The sequence below is a fragment of the Thunnus thynnus genome, chromosome 17, assembly GCF_963924715.1.
Source record: "Thunnus thynnus chromosome 17, fThuThy2.1, whole genome shotgun sequence".
Classification (NCBI taxonomy): domain Eukaryota; kingdom Metazoa; phylum Chordata; class Actinopteri; order Scombriformes; family Scombridae; genus Thunnus; species Thunnus thynnus.
Window position 1 is genome coordinate 22,022,261 of NC_089533.1, and position 22,040 is coordinate 22,044,300.

Consider the following 22,040-nt stretch of genomic DNA (forward strand, 5'->3'; position numbering starts at 1 on the left):
GGAGGATTTATGAAATAAATGCAGAGTGCCTAACAGACGTTTCAGTTCCTCCATTTCATAGGAAAGGGTGAATCACTACATGTGTCCCTGGGGGCAGAACGAGAGAGTGAGCTTACTCTACTCTGTTTCAAAAACACAGAGGTCCTGACCTTCATACGTCTAAATATTAAAAATAAATATAAATATTGTGACTGATAATCCGTGACTGTTTTACTGTTTGCTCACATAGCAAATGGTTGAGGACAATAACAGAGCTGAATGTCGAAAATTTGGACAGAAGCAATATTGAAGCTGTTGAAACTGCCTTTTAGATTATCATCATGACTGCTGATCAGATTTAGTGCTGTTTTTCTCTACATCTTTAATTTACTAATGAGACCACAGGCTACTAAAATATCAAACTTCTCTCTTCTATATAATGCATCACAGCCATAATTATATATAAGTTTTCATAATTTGTGTACTATCGTTTGGTAGCTGAGGTGCTCCTCATCACATTATCATACATTTTCAGAGGAGAATTTCTCCAGAGCTTCTTGGTATTGACAGCAGCAAGTTTACAACTAGGAACTTTACAATAATGCAAGTGACTGTGGAAAATGAACAACAAGCTGGGACATGTGGGACTTGACTGTCCAACACAGTTGTTTTCTAAACCTTGGTGGTTAAGAGTCGCTATCTAGACAAGATAAAAGACAGGACGACACTGGTACAACTGTAAAACTTTAATAAAAAATGAACGCATGATAAAGATGTGCAGCATCACACAATGAAACACAGGCTTACGCAAAAAAATAAACCTGATACACTTTCACTGAGCCAGCGCAAGAAACAGATGCACATAAATCACAGCATTAGAGAGGATCAACAGCCCTGAGTATAACATTGCACTGATTGTTTCATTTACCATTAAAAGATAGTGTTTGCATGTATGAAAATAAAAAGAAAAAAAAGAAAAATCAATCTGAAAGGACGGCGTAATTTTGCATTTTACAAAATTATGAAATTACTCCCCATGTTCAAGGCACAAGTGACTGCAGGTATAAAATTATTCATATAATTAATTCATATAAAATTTCTACTAATTCATTTAACCCTGAGACACATTTGTAACAAAATATTGATTTTAAATCTGATTGGTAGATGGACAGTTTGAGAATAAAGCACATGTTGGTGGGACACAATTCTGAATTTTCAGCAATAGTTAAAATAAAAATCATCATTGTGCAAATGGATGTGTAAACCACAACAGAAACATCAGATTGTACATTTGACCCTTGACATTCATTACTATGAAAGCTTCAGACAGAAAGCATCTCTCCCTGTCACACACACACAAACACACTCACACACACACAAACACATATCCCTCATGGCTCGAAGAGACGAGGCATCATCCTGACGAAGGTGAAGTTGTAGTATTGCGGCAGACCCTGATGGCTGATGCTGCTGAATTTATCCCAAACGAACGGCGGGAGTCCATCCTGTGTTGTTGGCCCGTTCACTGCCTCTGCACCGAAGTCCCCAGCCATGTCGAAATCTGTTACCTGGAATGAGAACGACACAGGAACGAGATGAAATCTGAGCTGAGCTAAGAAGGATTTTATGCTACAAAATCTGTTAATGCAAGATCATTGTAGTGACAGGATACTTACCTTAGTGTCATAGCAACCTCCTGGTGAAGGCTTCTCTGCCCTCAGGTCGTTACGGCAGCAGATGGACTTGCAGGGGTCACCCATAGAGTAAGGATCCTTCTTGTAGTCTGACAACAATCAAACAAAAAAGGGTAAAAGTAAAAATGTTGCCACTGGCAAAATAACTATCTGGTCTAATGTAAATCTTTATTTTAAATGAAATGCCATGCTTTCAGTTGCTGCCTATGATTGACAACTTCTATTTAGTAACATCCAAAGCAAATGATGACTGGCTGGCTGAGAGCTAGAAGGTACTGCTCTCAAACCACGCTTATATGAATCAATTAACAATCATGTCACTGTTTTTGGAGCTGTTTAATCATTGCAACACTAAATGCACCAGTGAGATCAGTGCTACTTTCATTGTGAGGAAAAAAACCCCAGAAAAATCATATAAAACTTATGAAATGTGTAAAAAACGCAGCTCAATGTGAGTCATTTAAAAAAAAAGAGACAGAGTCACACACCATTGAACCTCATGATGTGCTTCAAAGAGTCCAGGTCCTTAACTTCAGCCTGGTCACGGCGGAAGATCTTGGCTCTCGGACACAGATCATAGGAGAAGTCTTCTCCATACTCCTCCCACATTTGTCCGTACCCACTCAGCATGTAGATCTTCTGGTGGAAGGGAATGTTGTAGGACGGCCAGTAACCTGTGGCAACCAGAGGTAATGGGAAATTATTCTAACAAATACTCCTCAGAAAAACAGTTTTTTACAGAGAGCTGTCGTTACCTCTGCGCAGTGCCTGTGTCTGGTCAGAGTACTCCACCAGGCCGGGGATCTGCTCCACCACAGTCAGAGCGCCGTCATCGACACTGTGGCCCAGCTTTACTTTGCTCCGGTCCAACACCATGTACTGGTTGTTGTAGGTACCTACAACAGTTGAGGTTGGGTGTTGCCGGAGAGGAGGAGAGTAGTGCAAAAGGAAGAGAAGTCTGTAAAATTAATTGAGTTGACCAATTTGTGTATTGAAAGGCGTCTGACCTGAGCTCCGCAATGATGATCATGACTCATGCACTGCTGCTTACAGTCATAATCAAGTCGGGTTTTATTCAGTCAGTTGTAACAGTATTATTTTGTATTTTAGATCACGTATTCATTCGTATTTATGCAAGAAGTTTCCAAATTCACCAAATGGTTTCCACTATGTTCATTGAAGTTTTGCACAATATAGCCAAACCTTCAAATCAGTTTGTGCTTTCAGCTGCATGCATGTACTGTTTTGTAAAAACAAAACCAGACATGATTCTTCGGGTGATGGATTACTGATCCCCGGGTTCAGACTTCAGAATGTGGATTCATTATCTCTAACTCAAATCATGACTTGAAACCAAGCATCAGGCTTGAGATGAGTCACACCTCAATCTTTAAGTTTAACAGTTTCTAGACTCTGCGATTTGATTAACAGTTAGAAATACAGTTGGAAATAATGCATTCAAATATCTGAAACAACGGTACACTTTGGAAAAAGGTTGGAAGTAGTGTAAAGTAATTCAGTACTTTAACAGCTCTGTACATTTAAATAAATTGGTTTTCGGTTAACTGTTACTAACCTTTTGATTCATGTTTTACCTGCACGTCTCTTAGTGATAAAAGTACTGTTTTCATGGTTAGTGCTTTACAAATATATAATCACTGCACTCCACTCACCAGAGTTGTACATAGAGAAGGTTTGGGCCCACTCTTCTCCTGTACGTGCCAAACTGTGAGCAAGCCTGACCCTCTGCCACGCCAGCAAGCTGTTGGGGGTGATTGCTTCAAAAAGGGAGGAGTTGAAGACATTGTTGGTGGTCTGAGTCATCATCAGACCACTGCCCAACAAGTAGAAGTCATCCAGAGACACTAGGAAACCTGAGGGAGAAATGCGATATTAACTGAGACCATTTCTGACAATCCTCACCAAAAATCACATTCACAACATGGGATTCAAATATTATTATTTCTCAATGATGATTATCAGAAAGCAGTGTGTGTGTGATGGTAGAGGGTGTCGGAGAGATAAACTTATTAGCCATTCTACAAAAAGTGGCAGCACCTGTACATGTAAAACTCTGCTTTGCACAATGAAGTGGAATATAACTGAAATATGACTGTGTACAGAAAAGAAGCAGTGATATCAATAATTTTCTTGTCCTGCTGGACATTACAGGCTCCTGCTGTTTCAAATATCTGGACATTGTTAAACACATATTGGTAAACTTCTGTTTATATGGAATATCTTTACAGTTTTACTGCTGTTCTTGTTATCTTGTAATGGAGAATTCCTGGTGCCTACCAGGGTAGCTGCTGAAGGACATTTTCCCAGTGGCTGTGTGGGGGTCAGTGATGCGAAAATCCCAGTGTTTGTAGATACGCATCGTGGCAGCGTATGTGTACCAGCTGGAGTGGGCAAACAGGAGGTTCTCAAAACCGGGCAGCATCTGAGGTGAGGCACAGAAAATAGTCAAATGGAGTTAAGATTTCATCTTCAATATGGCATTCATTTGTCTGAAGAAATGTCTGGAATTTGTGTCAATGTGACTCAGATTAAAATAAATCAGGTAATGTGCATTTTACAAATGCTGCGATACACAGACATGTCACAAACAACAGGAACAATAAAAAAAGCATAACAGAAGATGGAATAATGAACACAAACTATTTAATAAGCACAAACTATTTCCTGCCCCACACAAGACACATTTACACTAAGTGTGTGAGGGACCTCTTTGTTTATGTGGCAAATGAAATTACACACACTACTGCGGGTCTGGGACCACTAAATCCATTATAGCCCATGTCTTGCATAGGAGATTAATTCTTCATAGGTGCTCAGTTTTTTACATTTAGCAAACCTACCTGAGATGTGTGATTATAGCTGATGTTAGAGTTGCATTATTAAACACTAGGAGCTTTGAAGAACATCCCTTACGTTGTCTTCTAGTCTAGTCTTGTCTACTAGAGTACATATACATCCTGACTGGAACCTGTTTTGACGTCTGACCTTGATGAGAGCAGAGCAGTGTCCCATCCCTGGAAGTTTAAAGTCTCTGAGTGGAGGGTTGGAGTCTGGGACCAAGGCTGGAATAAGATCCAGCAGGTCTCCCACTGCATTCAGGAACTGGATGTCAAACAGGGACAGCGGCTATGGGAAGGACACCAGATAAACAGCTGTCAGCAAATGAAAACGAATAGTAGTGTTGCTTCAATAGTGAGACAGCCAGCAATACAAAAAAAAATTGGTCTAAGAAAGAAACATATTTAAGATCAGTGAAATCATGAGCTATTTGGACACCTTTCATACCAAGTCTGCTTTGTTTATTAATCCAAACTGGCGCTAAAAACAAATAAAACTATAGTAAATACATGCTGTTTACAAAGGCAAATAACTGAGACTCAGTAATATTAGCAGTATTATTGATATAATATCATGATATTGGCACCATATGTGGTGTTGTCTTATAGTGGATCATACACTGTCCTTTAAACAACATGTATCTGCTTATTCTGCTTATAATAATACACTGCATAAAGCATTTCATGTCCCTTTAAACCTTACAGTGACGCTCTGTGATATATGATCACAAGTTTGCACTGGAGGTTCCTCATTTTAAATGAGAACCTGGCAGAACAGTATTTAAATGTGGTGCATCAGTCAGATGAAGTGAAAATACTTCTTAAAGAGGAATTTCCTTCATAACTGGTAGATTCAGATTTATACATTTCTAAAGACGATTCCTCTTCTATGTTTTATCTGTGCATATACTAGACATGTGTAATAAAATAATGTATACTTGCAACTTGAACGGTTGCACTTGTTTCTTTTTATTTATTTTTTCCATTTATTTATTCATTTTGCATATTTGTTTTTCCATTGTTCTTATGGTCATGTTTTGTTGCGTTCACAGGGCGTCTATGCATGTAAAAGAGAGTTGTTGTTCTCATAAAAATGTGAAGATATGGCTGTCACACCTTTTTGCCTTGCTTCTTGGCCCAGTCTGCAACTCCTGCTTGCAATCCATCCATCTGGGCGACAATGAAGCCTGTGTGTTTCCATAAAGGGTCAGAGCTCTTGTTCAGTTTCACTTGTTCTCTGGTCCATGAGTCTTGCTTCCTTAAAGTACAGGAGTGATGTTTACATGTTGTTTACAGTTCTCATTATTCATTGTTCTTATTTAAAACACTCAAAAGTAAAGAGCCAAACACAGAGCACAGATGAAGCTTTAGTGTAATCCATACGGACAAATAGTCCAACAGGTATGTTTTAATAAACTGACCTGAACTGAGGACTCATTTATGGAAAGAAACACAGAATAATTCCCTTAAGTCACTGAAAACCTTTCAAACATACTATACTATGCTAGAAAATGTGTTTGCCCACATCACACCCCCGAGTTGAGTGTAGTGTGAGCTAAACTAAACATCTCTGAGAAGAGGATATGAAAGATGATGACAGTGATGTGTGACTCAGATCTTGTACTGTTTGTGACTGCGGTGATGCTGCTGTGGTTTTAATATTTAAAAGAGGACAGACTCACTTCATGAAAGTTTGAACTGGGCCGAGGATCTTGGGGTCGTGGATGAGCTGGGGATACATGTTGGCGTAGTGATTCATCATCTGCCTGGGCAGGGAAAGTAAGTACGAATATTAAATGAATGTACTCATAACAACAGAAAAAAAGTGATTCATACTGTTTGGGGACATTTTGATTGGTCATTTGTTTTCTATAAATCTTATGATTGGAGGGTGCTGCCAATAATTTTTCAGGTGTTACAAAAGGTGTCAAAGGTCAAAGTTTCTTATCTTTCTCTAGTTTCTCATCATACTTAATTCATCATCAGACTACATACTACCCAACCAATCACCAGTTGGATAACTGATCATTTGTTTTGTTGTAATTATCTTATTATTACACTATTATGTGATGTAAGACTAATTTGTGTGAACGGACAGTGAAGTCTTATCTCATCTTATCTTATTTTAGTATCAAATGTTTGAATGACATGAATGGGACACCATAAATCTTGTTATATGACAAGGACACTATAGGAATAGCGAGCATGACAGCACATTCACTAGACTTACTGGGCAGAGAGGAAGCCTTCGAGGTAGCCCGCCAGGAAGAAGGTGACCTCATCAGTCTCGGGGGTCTTTCCGTACCCGGCACGGATCTCTAAGACGCTCCAGCCTGTACTGGACAGGGTATCATTCAGGTATCCATATGCATCCCCCTCTGTCTCCAGTACCCCCTCCTTCAGCAGGACAGTCTTGTGCTGGGGGTCCCAGTACACTGTGGCTGCTGTCATCTCTGAAAAGAAATCAAACACCATTAAGAAGATGAAGACAACAAAAAATAGCTATAAAAGAACAGCTACACCAGTAGAAGAGTCATGCAGTTTGATGGCTGTAAAAGACAATGAAGTTATGGCTTTGACTCCTAGAAAAAAAGTTTAGCCACTTCTCCCGTGTGCAGTAAATCCAATAATCTACTATTACTGATCTACTAATTATATGAAAGTCTAGTGGTGCATCTCTACTATGAATGACATGTTTAATATTTTCGTCTTACATGGGCTTGCACCTCTGACACTCAGCCAGTTCATAATGCAGAAGGATTGTAGCTGCAGGGCAACGAGTGCGACTACCAGAGGGGATTGTTGTACAATACAGACGTAGCAAGTTTGGGCAAACAGTCTTCTCACTCAGAGCCGCCAACTGCTGGAACAGTCTAGCTATTGAATTAAGAGAGAGCACTAATTACCTAAGCTTTAAACATAAACTTAAGATATGACTTAAAGCAAACCAAACTTGCAATCATGAGTAATCATACTACCTTATCTCTGGCACTATCTTTACTCATAGTTTTTATATATCTCTGTTACTTCTGTAATGTATTTATGTATTGTATTGTATTGTAGTAGCATACTTGTTGAGTCATTGTATTGATGACATTAGGTCACTAATTTGTAATAACCTGCACAGGGACAATGGATGAAAATTAGCTGCTACCTCGAGCAAATTTACATTGATGTGGAAACTGAAATGTTGATTAAAGTGCACTGTCCATGGTAAATAAATAAATTAAAACATATATACTATATGTATTTATTTTTAGCTGGAGTGACAGATGACAGGGTCACACAAACCCATTCACACAAAAATCTCCTATCCCTCCACTTTTTGTTCCTCTGTTTTTTTCTTATATGCATGTTCCTATCTTGACTTATTAAATATAGGTTTATGGATATTAACAAAAAGTGAAAGTTAAAACTAAAACATTTCATTGGCAGGAGCCCTCGTGAGGTTGGGGATTACCCTGTATGGGTAAACAACACATACTCAACTCATGCTGTCATCTGCAACACTCCTTAAATCACAGCCGCTGACAGAGAGTAACTAAATATCTTTACTGTAAAACAGCATGCATGCGTAAAGCCAGTTACTATCAGTTCAATCCTGGAAAATAAAGCCATTAGATCCTTACACAATAACCCGTGATTTCTCTCAAACTCGGCCTACTTACTGTCAGCAGAGGCGAAGGTCGCAGCCACATGGCATAAAAGAAAGACATACAGCCTCTTTAGTAGAAGCATATCTAGTTGGAGGTAAAACCTAAACTAGGTGCACAACAGACACAGGGATCAGCCAAAGGTGCTGAAAGCGAAGAGGAAATCAGTTGTTATATATGTGACGGAGGGAAAGTCCGAAACGGCAGAGCGGAGCGTTTCCTGATTGGCTGCGAGCCGGAGGAAAAGGGAACATGTCGTACACGTGCCCTTTGGGGGGGTAGCAGAGTCCTGCCGCTAAGTCTTATAGAAGCACAACTAGCAATAACATGCTAATAATAATTTTAATGTTACTTTGTGTCTTGCCATTTTAGAGCATGAGGTAGCAAAAGCTCTCACCCCAGATGGGACTCGAACCCACAATCCCTGGCTTAGGAGGCCAGTGCCTTATCCATTAGGCCACTGGGGCTATGCGGCTCTCTTTGGTAGTCACATACCTATTTAAATACATAAGCCGGGCCCATTACATCAGGTATTGTGCCATGGTATTTACCCTCTGATAGCAAGTGTGCCCCTGACCACGGGAACGCGCATGCATTCCATTAGGAAGTGTGGCTCTGGCTGCGGGAGCGCGCATTGTTTCAGGGCTACATCACTACGCTTAGATTTCAACCAAGTAAATTAAAAATAGCAACATGGTTTAATTCACCGTGTATTGTCGTTTTATCAACGAGGTTTTGCAAAGTAACTCATGGCTCATCTATCAGAATACATGCTTTTATTCTTCTGTACGTGTTATCCAACTTTATGTTATTCATTGCACTGAATGTCTACTGAAAAAAACAAGGCAATCACATCTTTTTTCTCCTTTAATTCGACAATGTTATAATGTACCACGTAGTCGATTACTCGGTCATCCCATGTTACTGTTTGGAAGCTACAGTAGATCCAAACACGCTGTAATTCAACCTTTTGTAAGGAATTTGTTCATTCAAATAGCTACACGTTTGATATAAAGATCACTGTAATCATTTTAACACATTTCTCGCCTAACTTATATCTATTTAACTCGAAATGTACATAAAACTAATGCAGCATTGTGAACTATTGTTTCTGTAATCCACTTTTCCATTGCAAATGATAGCCTATGTTCCTTTGGATATTGTTTTAAATGATTCTGAATCCCCCTCCTAAAAGGGTAAATAATGATAATCAGAATAATCATCATGATAATAATGTATTGCATTTATATAGCGCACAAAGCCACTAAGATAGGCTACTTGTCCTACCAGGCTGGACATGCAGACTGCCAAAATATGTAACCGCCTCTATAATGCACAGTCTGACCAATCATCAAGTGTTTTATTTATATATATATATCAGATCATACCCAATAACCTTGGAAAATATGGAGAGGTTTCCAATCTCTTAGTGTTTTAGTTAATAGTCAAATCAAATTAACCTTCTGACCTCCTCTAAAATGCTGACAATACATTTATTGATTCACAGCCTTACCTAACCTTAACCCCTGACCTCACCTAATTTGCATTATTGATAAGGAAGGAATCACATGTCCTGGATAGACAAACACAGACACCTGGACAAAATCTGTGGATTTTTGGAGGGGGATACATACACTGGCAGACAACAATTTGGCCTGCAAGAATGTGTATCCCCCTATAACGACTGTGAATTATGGAGGGGGATACATTTTGTGGCAACTTGATAGATGAGCCATGTGCTACTTTGCAAAACCTTGTTGATAAAACTACAAAGGGCCACACTTCCTATCATCACGTTACAAAAGATGTTAACATTTTATTGTTATGGTGCCACAACTGTATGAGTCTCATTTTTTACTGTTTGATAACTTATTTTACATTTTCCAGACGCTGTATGAGTGCATTTAATACAATCTAGATGCTTTCTAGTTGAAAGAAAGGTAAGATAAAAAAATAAAAACAAAACATTAATATTCCTCCAAAATAGACCAAACACTTTTTTAGTTATAATTGTATGTTTATTTATAGTTTTAAAAAAATCATTGCTTAGGCCATTTTAAGGTTCATGTAGTCAATTTAACTCCAAATAAGCCTGTTAACTCCAGCCAATATGTCTATGAACCGCCCTGTTAAAGATAAAATAAAAATACAGTAGGTCCCTTTGATTCATACATTCCAGTTATTTGGAAAAACAACACACAGAAGAAAATCCTTCAAACCAGGAGCCACAGTCAGTCAGTGCTGACTGCAGGACAGTGTGATCTGATGTGATGCTGCCCCCAAGTGATGACCTCAAACACGTCTGCAACAGTTAATCATCAAAATGCACAAAAGTCATCTTATTTCACACAAGACAAAAAACAAATAAACAAACAAAAAAGACAGACCCCAGAGTTACACGGGTGGATAATTATATTCACTGTAACAGAATTAATCTCGCAATTTACTGATCATTAAATCGTTTAAATATATTTTGACAAAAATAAATAAAGTTGGAATGACAAGAGAAATTACAACAGCAGAGTCTTTATACTCTTTCCCTTTATACATTCTTATTTACATGTAGTGTCTGCAATTTCAATCCACATCCACAGCATGGTAAAGCTCTGAGTGTTATTATAGTGTTCGTCTAATAACTTTCTCATCTTAGACAAAAACACTACTGGAGGGCTGGGCGCCACTGGAATAAGGGGAAGTGAGAAATGAAGGTTAGTGTTACAGGAAAATAACACAGTTTAACTTGAAGTATGCAGATTGAATTTAAAAAAAAACAACTTTGGTTGTGAAACTCTCTGTTGGTGGACACTCTGTGGCAAGCTCTTCCTTGTTTAACAACTAAAATGTTTAAAGAAGAAGGAAAAACATCCAAAGATGTGTAACAGTTGCATGTAACAAACACTTCAAGTAGGAATCATGAGGAAGAATCATTTCTGTGGTAGTCCCCATCTTCAGCAAACACCTTTAAAATGTTGATCCATTAGTGTAATTTGCCAGTTGCTTGTTAAGGTGAGGAGAAAAAATGTCTCTGCAGTGACACCTCACATCTTCTAGTGCAAACTAACATATTTGTATTATATATATTTATATGTATTTATTTACTGTATTTATTTTAGAATCTGTGTCGTTGACTGTGGTTGTTGTTTGCTGAGGTTGTTTTGTCTTTTAATGCACTGAGCAGGAGTAGTATTCCTAATTTTGCTGTATTATCTACAATGACAAAAAAGGCTTTCTATTCTATTCTAAATAAATCCCTGTCCAAAATGTTTACAGCAAAGAAAATAATCAAATAAAAATGTAAATATCAAGGTAAAGCTTTAACAATCCACAATGTACACACTGACACACAGCCCCGACCCATTACACTTCATTACACTAAGAGTCTAAAAGGCACACCTCGTATGCATTTAGTTCATCCTCTGCAGCATTAAAATAAAGTTGCCTTCTGTTAGTTGTGTTTGTCTCACACTCATTCAGCAATGACCTTATGAGTGGACGACAGTCACATCAAAAGCAGGAAGTCTACGGTTTAAAGAGAAAGTTGAGTCATAATTCACAACAGTAAAATGATATGGTAATCACAAAGCCGTTGATTGGAGTGTATTCCACAAGGAAAACACCACAGAAAGACCAGACAACAGGATTATAGCAGCGATTTTCAGTAGTATTCACCTTTGTGACAACAGTGTTAACAATGTCAGCTGCTATGTTCCACTCTAAAGATCATCGTTTGGTGAGAGTGTTGACATAAATTGTAAGTGAGGAACAGTTATGTTAGCGGGGCAGATTTAACGTCCATAAGAACACCACATTCACTCTCACACACACACACACACACACACACTCATTCGTCATCGATCAGTTTCTCAGCGCCATTCTCTGCTTGTCTCCCTACGCTGCTTCCTCCTTCGTCTCCGCCTCCTCCTCCCTCCTCCTCCTCCTCGTCTTCAGCGTAGGAGAGCGACTGGCTGCCGTAGTTGATCATGGTGCGGGAGAGGTCCACCTCGATGGGGAAGACATCCGCCTCCTTCAAGACGGCGTAGCACTCGTCATAGTAATGTGACATGCCCGAGACAAAGCGCTGCAGCTGGAACACAATGTCCTGGACTGCAGGTGAAGAAGAGGGGAGGGAAAAAAAGAGTGGATGGAAAGTTTCGTGACAGGTGGGCTGAGTTACACATTGAAAAATAAAAAATGTAATCCTGTTGAAGAGAAAGAGACATGTCACACCAAGAATGGCTGTTTTACTTCTCCTTAAGCAGAATTTATTTTGTTGTGCTTCCTGTTTTAAATGTCTCTGTTTCATATCTTTAAAATGCTCTATGTCTTTGCAATCCTTGTTCGTGCATTTTTGCCCTTATAATGTTGATCTCAAATTCCATAATCCCTGAAAATATCACACTATAATTATCTGTGTATCTGTGTGTATGTATATTATTTTGATAGTGTTAAAATATATTTTACATGAAAAACCTCAAGACATGTCATTATTTTGAAACTCTTTCTAATTAAAACATGTTATACTGGAAACATGTAACATTAAATATGCAACTTGTTAACCTCTTTTTGTACATTTACACTGGTTACTGTCACATCTTGTTTTATATATCAGATGGCTGGAAAAAAAAGACTTGAAAAACAACAACAACAAACCATGTTTCTGATCCAGCAGCTCTATCTTCTCCAGAACGTCCTTCCTCATTTTGGCAAAGCGGGCGCGAGCCTCCTGCCGACATCGCAGCACCAAGCGGTACTCATAGTTACCAGTGCTGACGCGATACAGAGGCTCTCCCATGGCCTGTAGAAGGAAGCACATTACTCACTGCTTCAGATTATATGAGTGCATAAAACAACAACGCCACACACAAACGATGTGGCTCCATCAGAGTTTTGTAGCTCGACCAGTTTAGTGGCATCAGCTGCAAAATAAACTCAGTTTGCACTTGTCTGCTCAAAATAAGGCCACCATGTACAGTATACAGATCAAAATTAAAACATGCTGCACAACTCTTCTCCTGTACACATTCCTTTATTCACTGGCTCTTTTGCCTTCATCAGAGTGACCAATTAGACACTATAAATACTATCTTAACAAAACATCATAATCAATCACTTCTTAAAAATTATTATATATGATATTGATTGTAAGACAAATGTCAATTATTTTCTTGATTAATCATTTGAGCTATCAAATTGTGGAAAACGTCTGTTTCTCAAATGTCATTTTGTTCCACCCAACAGTTCACAACCTAGACATTCAGTTTACTACCATAGAGGACTAAATAAAACAGTAAATTCTCATATTTGAGAAGCTGGAATCAGATAAATTGAACATTTTATCTTAAAAACTGACTCAAAACGATTAATAAATTTTCAAAATAGTTGTTGATTAATTTTCTGTTGTATGACTAATTATTGCAGCTCTACATCTAATCTTCAACATCTATTCAGTATAACATCATGTAGTTTCACTCCTGACTGAGCATGGAGGTGTGTCAAACACTCCCCTCCAGCAAGAGGCTGAGATCTGTCAAAACCAAAACACAAGAACAGTTTTTTCCCATCTGCAGCCGGCCTCATCAATAAGGCCCGAGACCCCCACTCACATGGACTCTATCCCACCCTTAAACACTACACGTTACATTAACTTAAAAATGTCATCATCTGCACACCTGTGAAACCGTCACAATGAACAATGTGTTACTTATTTATTGCTTATATGTTTTATGTAATTATTTATTATTTGTAATTTTATTTGCACATTTCATGTACTGTTTATTCTGTTTTTATACTGTAAAGTTTTGCACATTCCAGGTCAGTATCTTGTACAATGCCATAGCTCTTTTCACTCAGAGTATATTTTTACTATATTTAGGACATTTCACATATTAATTGTAAATTTTTATTTACATAGTTATATCACCTATCTGTTGTGGTAGTGGTATTTTTCTCTTACTTTGTATAGGCACTTGTGTTTTCTCTTAACTTTTATTTTTTGACTGTTGTGCACCAGGAGAATCCTCTGAGAGAAAAGCAACACTTTTCCTTTGGCAACCTCATCTTACGTCTGCTATACTATACACTGATTACATTTCTTAAAACTAGAATTGAAATGACAACTCACAATACTACTGTATTCCTCGTCGTCCATCTCCTTCACCTTCAAGCAGTATGACTGAAAGACAAAAGAGATTCATACTGATATTCTGTTGACGGACATTCAACTAATTTAACAGCTTTACAAGTGATGTCACACTGCTGTGGCCTTACCAGATATTCAAACTTCACATCCAGGTACTTGCGGATGGTGAGCTTTGTGTCTGGTATGGCTTTGTGAAGGTACGTGTTCAGATCATGAAGCATCTGTACAACAAGATATGATTGGTAAGAGGTTTGATATAAAGTCAGACAGACATTAGAGCTACTGTATAAAGGCACAACAAAACAAAGTATCGTTGGATTAACTCAAGACATCTGCGTTCTTCTGTTCATGATGTTTGATAAAAGATAACTGAGCTAAAAATTGAAGTAAAGAATACAAACAAGGATAAATCCAATAATATACACTGTATGAAAGTAAAGACAGATCACAGCATCGATATCAAGGTATAAAAAAATAAATATAAATATATAGTCAACCTTTACCATGAACTGACTTCATCATACACATTACACATCCCTTAGAGAGATCAGTGTCATAAGGAATGCATAAACCTAATGAACACATACACAAACACTGTTTAAATTTATTTCTTTGAAGTCAGTTTGAAATAAAGATCAAATAGAATCATGATGTCACATTTCCTGGTGGAATAAATGCTTCAACTGCAAATTGTTTTGTACTCACAGGCTTGATGGTCTTTAGTAGCTGAATACCATATTTCTCAATGTTGCGGTGAGCATCAGCAAACTTCACAAAGGCCTCACTGGCTGCAGCCTGAGGCTCTCGTACTCCGATGACAGAAAAAACATCCCCAAATGCTGTAAAGTTACAGTAGGCTGTCAAACTCCAATCACATATATTAGACTCTATATCTCTTTAGATCAATTAAGATTGTCTATCTTGTGTTCTTCTTAGCTATTCAATGTCAAAATTAAAAAAGTACACCAAACAACGTAAAGATGCTTTGTTTTATTATTTTTGATCACAGTAACTCACCTCTGTGGGTTTGAGAAAGCTCAAAGAAAGCTCTGAGCAGTCTCTTTGTGTGCTCCATCAGCCCTACAAACAGAAAATAATAATGATGACATACTGGTTTGAACAAACAGCAACAAGTGAATCTGCATCAAACTCAATTCAACACATCAAGTGCATCTGGTGAGAACACTACACAATCATTATGATTGATAGTTTCCTGATTTTGTGATTACTGTTCTCCAGATTGTTACAAAACACATTTGTTTGGTATTTTGATTATTCTTTACCTTTGTAGAGCTCTGCTGTTTTCTCCAATTCTTCTAGTCTTTTGACCAGTCCATCTGTGAAATAAAGTTCATTTCGTAGATATCTATATAAATTAATGGATAAAGTTGTAACATTTTCTATTTAAATGAGTAAATTGATCATAACAATCTCACCATTGCATAGAATAGCTCTACTGAGTCCGAGAGCATCTGCTGTGCCTGAGCTCATATTCTCTACCAGGCGATGTTTGACTTTTTTCAACACTAAAACACACAAAATATGTGTCAACACACACCACGACACTGAATAAAAGGTGTCGTAACAATGGAAGAATATGATGCATAAAATGAAAATGCAGAATCCACAGAGGGTAAAGTAAACAAACAATGGATCAAGACTAATAGTGAGTATGTGTCTAGTAGAAGAGATACCTATATCCAGAGACTTCCCCTGTTTTGGGTCTGCCTGCAATTTGTTGTAGTGGATTACTGCCTCTCCCTGTAAAGATATAATCAAGAATCAACTGAATCAACAACAACAAATGAACACGGAATATTTAAAGGAAAAAGGAAAAAATCTGTCTTACATTCATTTAATATAAAAATGTATAATATATACAAGCATACAATAAAAATACAGTGTGTAAAATTAATCATTTGCAAATTTTCCAGCACCATGATGTCATGAGTGAAATCGACATGAAGTACTTGCACTGAATGCGCAACAACAACAAAATCTAATCCTTTAACTCCCACATTGAAGCCTGTCTTTAATCCACCATGCAGGAAGTCATGGAATTTCCTGGGTGCTAACAATGGATGCCAAAAACAACACAGCCCCTCTGCATAGGTGACGTGCCAAATACTATTTGTGCTGACCTCTTTAGCACAGCTTGGAAAGCAAGTTAAGTCCATCCTCTCCACAGTCCGATGGTGGGTTTGCACCCGAAATTATCTCTTGCACTATTCACTGATATATCAGCAGCCACAGCAGGACACAAAACCGTGAGTAAGGTTTTATTCTTGTTTCTGTTTGTGTCATTGTATGTCATGGATTTTGAAATATTACATCATATTTAATACATGGTCTAAATGTGCTTCATTCCTTGTTTTAATGCATTAAAAACACTGGTCATCAATGGTGAAGAGTTAGTTAGTACATTTGGTAAGTTTAGTTTAATTTAAGTTTAATCAAAATTGCAGACCATAAAGATTCCAAACTGAAAATAAAAGAAAATTCAAACAAAGCAGATTTTCTGCCTGAGTGAGTGAGGAGGCAAAAGCAAATCAAATTGACCTGCATTTGACAGATGTCTGGCATTAATCTTCTATCTTAGTCATCAACTACATTAGTCACTAACTGAGACGACTGTATTGGTCAAAAACTCAACCTTGTGTTCACAGAAATGTAGAAGAGGCCATCTTATGACAACCTGGTATTATTCAGGATTACAAATTATTATGGACTGTGATTCCCTCCCCAGCACTTGTGTACCTGGACAGCTTGAATCATCTTGGCCACCTCCACTTTTGTCTTTCCCTTTACTGGTTTGCCGTTCACGCCTGTGATTTCATCACCTGCTGCCAGCGTCCCATCCAGAGCTGCTGGGGTGTTATCAAAGACCTGCGAGACGACAGCAGCCACATTCAAAAAGGTACCAATAACACCTACAGTTCCATTCTGACTTATTCAAATGGAGCTTTATCACCATTGTATCAACTTAATGCTACACAATGGCATTACATATGTTTTAAAATTCGATGCTTACTACAAAACTTGAAAGATTATACGAATGTCCTGTTGTGGTTAAAACACAGCAGCAACACCTACCTGCACAATGTAGAGACATGGACAGTACTGTGCCCCACCCCCAATGCTGATCCCTATCAGGTTATTAGCATCTTTCTTCAGACACACAGTGCCAGGGACTGTCGGTATCCCCCTGTTGAAGAGTAAAAATGTTTTAATTTTATATTTGCAGCATATAGTTGACTCTGTTTGTGACAATCCTAACGTGCAAGGTTCTTATCACGATCACATTATTAGCTGCTGTTTTAAGAATTTAATGCGATCACTCAACGTGGTTTCGTCACTGTATGTGATCCCATGTGTGAATGGAAGATTTCAGTAACACACTGAAATAAACAATTGAATGGAAGGAAAAAAGAGGAAAAACGACAATTGTGACTCACAGTTTGTCCTCCTCCAATTCATAGTCCATGTCTGTGAACATCGCAGGACAGCGTCACTCCTGTCCGGTTAAACCTGTCAGTGATTATTTCAATGATTAACAAAACCCGTAAACACAGTCTGACTGACGATTGATATGATGAAGACAGAAATATCATGACAGTTTTCTGACACTTACTACCTATGAAATATAAAAAGAGATTCAAAGTAAAGTTGGTCTTTCTATCAGGTAGGAAGGACGTTATCCATCAACTTGGATTAATGGAAATATGCGCAAAATAAAACAGGTCCTTCTTTTAGGTAATCTGGCTCAGTAGAGCGAGAGCAAGCTGAAGCTTTGCTAGTTTCAGAGGTTTGCGGTCGGTGAGAAGACGCAAGCTGCTGCTGCTGCTGCAGGTGAACTAACAGCTGCTAGCTTACAATGCATGACAACTACGTGATGTTAGCCAGTTAAATGAGTGTGAGTGAAACAACATGTCAGTTAAACAACATGCATGAACCTATGCGGTGTTAACTATCTGGAAGATTTCCTTGGTGACGTAAGCCAAAATCATGAAATTTGCTCGCTAAAGCTAATTAGCTGCTAGCTTCTGTAGACTAGTGGCAGGTTAAATAGCTAATTTCTGATGTTAACACGCCATTAGTGAGTTACCTTTACTAGAATGTGCACCGGTTCATACAAATGTCCCTTTGTATGCATAAAAAGCAAAATGCCGTTCTTAAATCGCTTCCCTTAGTCGTAAATATATTAATTTCTGGATCAACTGACAGCTCCTCTGTTTACTTTCAGACGTCACTTCCGGCAACTAGCGGAAGTTGCTTTTGAGAAAGACTTTTCAATTGTTTTCTATGGTCACCGACTCCAAATCATTCAGGGGAAATAATACATATATTCATACTAATTATATGTATTATTGTAATTGTGCTTTGTTATTAGCTAATATGAAATCCTGAACCACGTAATGAGTTCAAAACAGTCTTCAACGTATTTTTGTACATGAGTTTTACCGCCATCTCGTGGCCAAAGAGAAGAACTGCAACACATCACATTTGTAAAGCGACATCAATGGAGACATGACAGCACACCACTTTTCCGGTTTATGGTCAATCGTTTTTCCACATTGTGACAACAATTGATGTATAATGTCTACATCCACGGTGACAACAGACGACAGTACGACGAGCAAACCGTGGGTCCCGTGATGAAGGCAGTCAAATACAACTTTCCTGGAGTTTTTCTAACTATACGGTACACTCAACTGTGAGGGGTTATATTACGAAGAAGAGGTACGAATCAGTACGAAGCATGTATACATTGACGCCAATTTGACGAATATAACATATTGCAATTTGTCTTTGTTACCACGGGATGGCAGCAAAAACTCACGATTGAGTTGAGGGCTGTTTTGACTGCTGGTTGATAAAGAGTGTATCAATATGAGTACTGTAATACAGATAATCAGTATGAATATTTGTATTATTGCCACTGAAGAATGATGATGGTCTCACGACAACTGTGGCCTTTTAAATTTAATCTAATGTCATCCATTAATTGGCTGAGGAAGTTTTGATTAATCTCAAAGATCCCTTCCAGACATGTTTTAGATGCATATAAAATACTCTACCTTGAATAATAATTTGTGTCAGATATGTTTTTTCCTCCACAAAATGAGTTAAAATATCTTGTTAAAAATTCCAGAGTCTATAAATATGCAAATATTGTTCATTTAAAAGGTTTAACAGCTGGACACAAGATGTCTCCTACTTCAATGTAAAGTCTATTCTCAGTGATGTGCACTGGAAACTTCAGGTTTTCACATCACACTTGTGTAAGTTGAATATTGGACCAAGATTGGCTTCCAAACTATTTGTGATGTCACAAATCATGATCGTAAGTCCACCCATTAAAATCACATTTCCAATGAGCTCAGAGAAACTTTCTACTTTCAGCAGATGAATGTGAAAACAGCCTTCTAGTGTCAAACTCTGCACATATATCATTCTGCACAGTTAAGCTCAAACATCCAACTGAAGGAACAAGAAGAAAAACATATTTTTGAGTGCAGAGAGACTTTAAAATGAAAGCTAAAATTGAAAATGACCATATTTTATTAAAATGATATAGATAGTGAAGAACAAATTAGGTCCTTCTTGAACTGTCTATCAGACAGTCACTGGAAATGACATGCAGCAGACTCACACACAGTAAATGAATAAAAAGTAAATAAATTATGCCAAATTAATACAATACCCTGTTGAGGTCAGTGTAAGAGAGGAGAGCGAATATATAATTATGCCTCATGGGCTTAAAATCCATGATTAATTATTAAAGACATTCAGCAGTCATGATGGTATCAATAGGTATTATGTATATATTTAATGACCAAGCATACAAATCAAACATGAAAATGCTTTTCAATTGATAGAATTATCATAACAGACTGATTGGATACAATAGGCACAGTGTATTCTAGGGGGTCGTGTTTTTGCTACAGTTTAATCAATAATGTCTTCAGGACCCTCCTCAGTGTACATAATGGTTCCCAATCTAAAAAGATTGAAGCAGCTTGTTAAAGGGCAGAGTGCTTTGTTCAGATACTTCACACGGTGGCAGCTGTTACTCACAGTTTGTTCAGTGATCAAAGAGAGAATTAATTTCATTTGCATGAGTTCAACAGTAATGATTAAATGTTGAGGTGCCTCTGCATTGAATAGGCTGCTTGATTGTGATGATGATTATCGGGGCAAACTATGATGATAAAAGTCTGTTAACTGAATCCTTTGTGCTTATAAATTAAGTGAAACTTCACAATTAAACTACTTACTTCTTGTCCCAGGACAGAGGAGAACCATCTTCCATCTTATTAGCTCCAGGACTATTCACCAACACCAGCACCCAGAATGAGCATGGTAAGTTGAACTGCTTTCTTTCTGCCTTTATCAATTATTGATTTGCACACTGTAGTTTGTTGGATAAAAGTATCTGACTGTGATACTGACATTTGATTCCTCCAAGTTTGTCACCATTATGACAAACTGTAACCTTTCATTTTTTAATTAAATTGGTTGAAACTCTAAACTGTGTTTCTCAGAAACTTGAATTGAACAATGTGGAACTGAGAGCTGGAGATCAGCTGAAAATAAAGGGAATAATTCTGCACGATGCTGAGAGGTAAACTAAACACAGACTTACAGTTATTCTTTATTAGCCCCTTAATGGAATAAAATAATGTAAGGATATCTGTGTACATACAAGTTGGTTTATTGCTACATGGAATAATTATAAATCTGGAACAATGTGTCCTTTCATTGATTGTGGAGCATTTATGTTTTTTATAAATATCCTGGTGAATATGTGTCTAATATTTAACCCGTGTGGCATTCTGAGCTCTGCAAACACACACATTAAGATTACTTTTATTGTATAATCTCTGATCCACTCAGATTCCAGATCGACCTCGGCTGTCATGAAGACGATCTGGCTCTGCACTTCAACCCTCGTTTCCATGATGACACTGATGGAGCTGTTGTCGTGTGCAACTCAAAGACTGCTGGTTGCTGGGGTGATGAGAAAAGGGAAATACACAACCCCCTGCACAGGGGCACAGATGTCAAGGTGGGGAGATGTGACTACAAGAAGTGAAGATGTGTGAACTTTGTGAAAAGTGGAAGGTTTGGTTACATTTTGAAAGACTTCAAGGGTCAGTTTGCCCAAAACACAAAAAATATATTTCTTCACTTACCCTGAGCCATGCAAATAGTTTGGATATTGTTTGGAGACGTTTTGAGATATCTGTCTCAGAGGTTTGTGACTTAAGTCGAAAGGGTTTTACTTTATGAGCATCTTTTCTGTTTTAGATTGTGTTGAAACTGGCTGGAGACGTGTTTGAAGTGGAGCTTCCTGACGGACAGGAAGTCCAGTTTCCCAACCGTGTTGGCATGGACGTCATCAGCTACATCAGAATCACAGGAGACCTCAAACTGACTTCCTTCAAGATCTGCTAGGAGACACAACTGCTCTCACACATGTACACTGTATTTATCAGTTTGGTGAAAGATGAGACTGTCAGTTATTGTAAGAAACATGAATCATAAAGAGATGTAGATGTTCTGTACACAGGGAATGTATCCTTACTTAAATATTTCCTGTTGTGCAACAGAAAATAAAATGTTTGAATTCAAATGATCTTGTTTTGTTGTCTTTGAAGGGTCAGTTTTCACAAATTGAAGCCTAATCCCGCTTTAAAGCCCATTTCATTTTGAT

General features: G+C 37.9%; 3 protein-coding genes and 1 non-coding gene across 10 annotated transcripts; 1 reads left to right on the top strand and 3 right to left on the bottom strand.

Annotated features, from left to right (window-relative positions):
- Positions 1 to 710: 710 nt before the first annotated feature.
- Positions 711 to 8,403, bottom strand: plbd1a (phospholipase B domain containing 1a). The gene is made up of 11 exons (XM_067570270.1): positions 8,200 to 8,403; positions 6,762 to 6,984; positions 6,214 to 6,297; positions 5,648 to 5,789; positions 4,680 to 4,820; positions 3,972 to 4,116; positions 3,347 to 3,547; positions 2,429 to 2,569; positions 2,162 to 2,347; positions 1,656 to 1,762; positions 711 to 1,547 (listed from the first exon to the last, which is right to left on the bottom strand). Exons 1-11 carry the CDS (start codon positions 8,267 to 8,269, stop codon positions 1,371 to 1,373), a joined length of 1,617 nt encoding a protein of 538 aa, XP_067426371.1. The 5' UTR covers positions 8,270 to 8,403; the 3' UTR covers positions 711 to 1,370.
- Positions 8,404 to 8,578: 175 nt separating this feature from the next.
- On the bottom strand, positions 8,579 to 8,651 carry trnar-ccu (transfer RNA arginine (anticodon CCU)). Its single transcript has one exon. It is a non-coding gene; the product is annotated as a tRNA-Arg (tRNA).
- Positions 8,652 to 10,180: 1,529 nt separating this feature from the next.
- pick1 (protein interacting with prkca 1) lies at positions 10,181 to 18,596 on the bottom strand. Its single transcript, XM_067616258.1, has 13 exons — positions 18,429 to 18,596; positions 17,779 to 17,851; positions 17,417 to 17,528; positions 17,081 to 17,209; positions 16,018 to 16,084; positions 15,760 to 15,849; positions 15,607 to 15,660; positions 15,341 to 15,403; positions 15,029 to 15,162; positions 14,452 to 14,544; positions 14,306 to 14,356; positions 12,835 to 12,979; positions 10,181 to 12,288 (listed from the first exon to the last, which is right to left on the bottom strand). The coding sequence occupies exons 2-13, from the start codon at positions 17,817 to 17,819 to the stop codon at positions 12,026 to 12,028; spliced, it is 1,242 nt and encodes a 413-aa protein (XP_067472359.1). The 5' UTR covers positions 17,820 to 17,851; positions 18,429 to 18,596; the 3' UTR covers positions 10,181 to 12,025.
- Positions 17,101 to 21,959, top strand: LOC137201293 (galectin-2-like). Of its 7 annotated transcripts, none has more exons than XM_067616259.1 (5): positions 17,101 to 17,240; positions 20,614 to 20,686; positions 20,869 to 20,948; positions 21,221 to 21,392; positions 21,635 to 21,959. In XM_067616259.1, the coding sequence occupies exons 2-5, from the start codon at positions 20,678 to 20,680 to the stop codon at positions 21,779 to 21,781; spliced, it is 408 nt and encodes a 135-aa protein (XP_067472360.1). In that variant the 5' UTR covers positions 17,101 to 17,240; positions 20,614 to 20,677; the 3' UTR covers positions 21,782 to 21,959. The 7 variants fall into 7 exon arrangements, with proteins under 7 accessions (XP_067472360.1, XP_067472364.1, XP_067472365.1 ...); XM_067616263.1 differs by having other exon boundaries at positions 17,141 to 17,240; positions 20,619 to 20,686; XM_067616264.1 differs by lacking the exon at positions 17,101 to 17,240 and adding an exon at positions 17,918 to 18,172 and having other exon boundaries at positions 20,619 to 20,686.
- Positions 21,960 to 22,040: the final 81 nt, after the last annotated feature.